The sequence below is a fragment of the Phoenix dactylifera genome, chromosome 1 (genome assembly GCF_051530095.1).
Source record: "Phoenix dactylifera cultivar Ajwa chromosome 1, Ajwa_hap1_PhDact_Kaust_v1.1, whole genome shotgun sequence".
Taxonomy (NCBI): domain Eukaryota; kingdom Viridiplantae; phylum Streptophyta; class Magnoliopsida; order Arecales; family Arecaceae; genus Phoenix; species Phoenix dactylifera.
In genome coordinates, this window is record NC_143190.1 from 54,019,238 (window position 1) to 54,024,585 (window position 5,348).

Below are 5,348 nucleotides of genomic sequence, written 5' to 3' on the forward strand. Positions count from 1 at the left end.
AAATGGGTCAACCTGTTTACGACCCGAACCTGTTTAAGCCAAACCCAAACCTGTTTATGGCGGGTCGAACACAGGTCGGGTTGGCGGGTCGGGTCATATTTTGCCACCCTTAGGTGGAGCCCCACTAGCCTTGGCCGCCCTCTTCTTGTACCGGGCATAAAGAGCTGAGTTGCTGGTCACCATCCTTGAAATATCTAAAGGAGAAAGGCCCAAGTGTCAGGTCGTCACCAAAGAATGATGGCAAAGAAGAAATAAAGCAAGTAAAACAAAAGACAACAAAACAGGAGCAATGCAACTGCCCTTACCCTGGGGGCGCGCCGAGCTCAGGCCGACGTTCACCAAAGCCTCCTTGCTCAGGAGGTCGTTCAGAAGAATACTCTCCTCGAGGCCATGAAGAGTGTCGAGGATCTTCTGCTCGCCCTCTGAAAGTTTGGGGAGCTTGTTGGCGGCCTTGAGCCGGGGATGCCCCCACCTCGGGTCGAACCCTCACGTGCGCTCGGAGGAGAGGAAGAAAAATCTCTCCTTCCACCCACGAATGGAGGAACGAGCACCTCGGAAGAATGGCCTACCGCCTCGAAGGGCGAGGTAGAGCCACTCCCCGTCCGCCGGGTTGGATTTCAACATAAAACATCGGCGGAAGACATTTACCGAGGTCAGTATCCCGTGCACAAGGCAGAGGGATAAAAAACCGACAATGGTCCTCCACATATTCGGAGCGAGCTATGCTGGGACGAGCTGGTACGCCACCAGAAGCTCGCTCACAAATCCGTGCAAGGGGAATCGCTGGCCGGCCCAGAGTGTCTCTACGTACACCCCGATCCGGCCTAGAGAAGGTCTCGTCATCCGACCTTCCGACCTCGTGGGCTCAAGGCAAAACCCGCGTGGAGGGAAAAACCTTCTGCGGATCAACTCCAGCTCCTCCTCGGTCAAATCAGACTCGACTTCGTCCGGACCGTGACCCATCCCTAAGAGAAAAACAGAGAAGGAAGGAGACCAAAAAGGAAGGAAAGCAAAAATCCTCCAAGCAAATGAGGGAGAAAAACCTACTGTAAGCTTCCCCAAAAAGGCTGCCGGCCGAAGGTGAAGAATACGCCTTGAGGCACCGCCGGGAAGAACTGCACAACGACTGGAAGAAAGGAGAGAAAGAAAATGCAAAAAAGGGAAGGCAATAGCGGCGGCGGCTAAATAAGAGCTTTTAGGGCCAAGTTTGGGATTTATATAGACCCTCCCGACGGTCCAGATCGGCAGGTTCAGATCCCGCCTTCCGTCTGAATCGCGCCACGTGTAGCTCCGAAAATCGAAGCGGCGTATCAACCTGGATCGACGCTTTAAAAGCAGAATCGGGGCAGCGTCCCATCGGATCCCGAAACCTCATCATGAACCTATGGCCCGGAGCAATCTTGAAAAGCCGAAGGACATCGCCCCGTTGTCTCCCATTAAAGACGCCCCGAAGCGTGCGGAACGGTGGAACGATTTAAAGCTGCCTGGCCCCACCAACGTAATAAAGGCAACTACTTCCTTCGCCCGAGCTCGCAAGCGGCTCAAACTCGGAAGTCGGAAGGTAGTGTTGGGGAAAAAATGGATTACCCCGAAGCACGTGGGCACACCGCCGGCACGTGACGACAAGCGCCCGACCTCAAGGTGCCCGACCTCACGGCACGCTCGACCTTAAGGCACCCGACCTCGCGGCGCGCCCGACCTCATGGCGCCCGACCAGGCGGCCGACCTCAAGGCGCGTCCGAACTCAAGACACCCGACCTCGGCATCCCTGACCTCAGAGCTCTATGGCCCTGCAGCCCTGATCTCGACCAAGTCGACAGCCGATCGATTTCGACCCTGAAGGGGACCCGGTCAGAGAACGAGGCAAACTCCTCCACTCCGCCGGAAACCAAGCCTTCCAGGGCCCCGTCCCGTGATCTCCGCCTGAACAACTGTCAACAATTAATGCGCATGGCCTCCACAGATCTCCAGTTTACTCAACAATAAATGCGCATGCTCTCCACGGATCTTCGGCTTACTCAACAATAAATGCGCATGCTCTCCACGGATCTCTGACTTACTCAAAATCTCAGACCATCCATAGCAACCAGTTGACTCACTCAACTCCGTCCAGTCACCTACAGCAATTAACTAATTCGCACGATCACGCTCAATCATGATGGTAACTCATTTAATTCGTCTAGTTACGTCACAAGTAACCCTGTACCGCTCCTATAAAAGGAAAATTTATTCTCCTTCAGAAGGGATTCGGATCCTGACTTTTAGACTCTCATATGCAGTCCATCTCCTTCTCCAAATAGAGCCCCCTTTGACTTAAGCATCGGAGGGCCGGCGCCGGAAGGGCCGGCGCCGGAAGCCCCGGCCACCGGCCTTTTTACAGATCCCTCGAAGGACGCAATTCGCCGATGTACCATCCGCACCTGAGCTCCCCCTTCTCAGCCAGTGGTCACCGCTGAGTCCAATTTCTAGCAACAAGCCCTTTAGCAGGCCTTCACTTTTTTGAACTATGCAGCTCACATGGTAGCAGCCATATAGCAATAGTTAATATAACGAACCGGACGAACCAAAGTCCATCCATCTTTTCTTCAAGTACACAAGCGACTTGGTGGCAAACTTAACATAGCAAATACAATAACTAGCTTGAATTTGTTTTCAGAGAGACTAATAGCATTGCGGATTGGATCGTAATATACGTGGCTAATTAGATAAAATTTATTTTATCAACGACTATGTCATATATTTCCGTTGGATTTCTTAATATTTTATTTTCTGATTCTCAACATATTTATGCTAGTTTGATTTAATAACATCTGAACTATCCTAAAAATAAAATTAGGTTCCATTGGATAGGCTGCTTACTACCTCCTAAACACTCAGAATCAAGCTTGATACCTGAGCGAGCTTAAGGTCAATCCATTTTATAGCATGCTCTTAGTCAGATAATTAGTTGGACCAGTTTTCACAAGCAATTTGGGGCCTCATCTCAAACACCCTATCGCCGACATACGCAGCACATCCCATGTGAACGCCACATGTTGCTGAGGTGGTGGAAAGAGTGGACGTAATTGGAGATGTGCAGTGAATAAAGTGGAAAAAAAAAAAAAAAAAACTGGAGCTTATTTCGCTTCCCAGCTATAGGGCTCTCTTGAGTTACCCCATTTTCTCTATTTATGTCAAATTGAGCTTGAAGCTTGCAGAATTGAAATGAAATTTACAAAATTTATTTATATTTTGGAGTCAAATTCTCTTTCTCTCTCTCTCTTGCATGATGAATTGGTGATATGCTTTACTAGAATCCGTCATAATTTACGGGAGTTCGGAAAAGCCACACTGCCATGTTAGTGCCACATAGGCACGAGGAGCTGCTCGCGTAAATGAGCGGTGCCACGTAAGAAATCTTAAATTTTAAACCAACCATTCTCTGCCACATAGATCCATCTCCTTTGCCACCTACAAAACAGAGCACACACTACCAAAGCCCACCAGGAATCAATTTACGGCACCCAAAACAAGAAACCCGGCCGTAGGACCGTCTCGGACAAAGTGGGCCCCTTATGAAGCTCCACAGTTCTACACCCATGCAACCTCTGCGACACCGGCGCTACTAGCACGTCACAACTCGACTTTATATTAAAACTTTCTTCGCTCGATCCACTTCAGAAAGCCAATAGAATAGCTACTAATCGGATTTGTATCCTTTTTTATTGTGAACATTGGATTCTCTCAGCTATCGCCACTTCTCTCTCTCTCTTATCCTTCTGTACTCTTGTACAAAACTCTGATCCTGCGTAAGACTCGCACAGTTAGTACACCCCCCTCCATTATTTTATGCAAACTCCGCCATTGGAGCTTCCTCCTCTTGGGGTAGTGTAATGTTATTCTAGCTCTTTGTCACGCGAGTTGCCGCAAATTTACGGACCATCGCCATGAGCCGGAGCCACCACCAGCAAAACCCTCAGCACCCGAAGCTTAAACCTCCGCCGCGGCCGCTCTTCTCCTGTGGGATTTTCCGCAACTGCACCCAAGCCGCCCTCAGCCCCACCACCACCCCTCCTCCCTCCGCCACCACCTTCCCCCCCTCACCTTCGCCCCCTCCGCCGCCCTCCGCCTCTCCTCCACATCCTTCCGCTCCGTCCCCGCCGCCTTCCGCCTCCGACCCGACTCCCACGATCGAACCTGACCGCCCTCCCCCTTCCTCTTCTTCTTCGTCGTCGTCCTCCTCCTCGTCAACGTCGCAGAGTTTTACCCAGTGGCGCTTCCCGCTCCACCACCACCACCACCAACACCCGACGGAGGCCGATGCCCGCCCGGCCCCGCCGACCGACTCAGCCAACGACCTCGCCGAGTCCTTCCACGCCGCCGAGATCCACTTCGCCTCCGGCGCCCGTCTCCCCGCCCTCCGTCTCCTCGAGCGCTCCCTCGCCCCCGACCCCTCCCATCCTGGCGTACTCTGCACCCCGGCGGTGATGGCCGGCGTGGTGGAGTCATTGCGGGATCCTGCTTCGGCGCGGCCGGCCGCGAAGGTGCTTCTGGCGCTTCTGCTGGCGGAGGCGAATCGGCAGGCGGCGGTGGATGCCGGGGCGCCAGCGGCGGCTGTGGAGGCGGTCGCGGCGTCTGGGCCGTCGGGGGCGACTGCAGAGCGGGCGCTGGCGGCGCTGGAGCTGCTGTGCACGGTGGCGGAGGGTGCGGCGGCGGTGCGAGGGCACGCTCTGGCGGCGCCGGCTCTGGCCGGGGCGGCGGAGAGGATGGGGGGCAGGGGCCGGGAGTGCGCGATCGGGGTGTTGGCGGCGATCTACAGCGGCAAGCTTGCGGCGGACGCGCCGGAGGAGGTGGCGCGCGCGGTGGTGGCGGCGATGCAGGGGGAGTGCAGCGCGCGGGGGCGAAGGAAAGGGGCGCAATTACTCCGGTCAATGCAGGAGATCGGACGGCTGGATCTCGGGAACGACGGGTGGAATGCGTGCTGATTCGGGGCGATCAGACGGCTGGTGATCGGCGGGAGGGTGGGGTCCATGTGCGTAGGTGCACGAGTGGGTGCGTGAAATGGGTGTCCTTGTGGGAGCTGGGGGTTAGTAGGTGCGAGAGGGATGTGACGAGGAGGGGTCAGTGTCAGATGGTGACGGAGCCGCTGCTGCTGGTGATTGCACCCTGCCATTGATGGTTTTCGTAATCTGGTGACGTTTTGGAGGTTTTGTGCAGTGTTTATTCTCGTCTCTTGTATGTCACTATTTTTCACTTATTTTGGGCTTGTGATTTATCTAAATATGATTTCATGACCAAGTAGTATGTAAAGCTATATGGACTCCTTTGTATTATACAAAGCAATGCTACACCCACCAATAATTCACATA

The 5,348-nt window shown here is 53.9% G+C and overlaps 1 protein-coding gene across 1 annotated transcript; it reads left to right on the plus strand.

Moving 5' to 3' along the window:
* Positions 1-2,332: 2,332 nt before the first annotated feature.
* LOC103706839 (ARM repeat superfamily protein) lies at positions 2,333-5,348 on the plus strand. The gene has a single exon (XM_008791085.5). It carries the CDS (start codon positions 3,927-3,929, stop codon positions 4,962-4,964), a length of 1,038 nt encoding a protein of 345 aa, XP_008789307.2. The 5' UTR covers positions 2,333-3,926; the 3' UTR covers positions 4,965-5,348.

Coding starts and splice junctions, on each gene's coding strand:
- LOC103706839 (XM_008791085.5), top strand. CDS start 3,927: ATGAGCCGGAGCCACCACCAGCAAAACCCTCAGCACCCGAAGCTTAAA.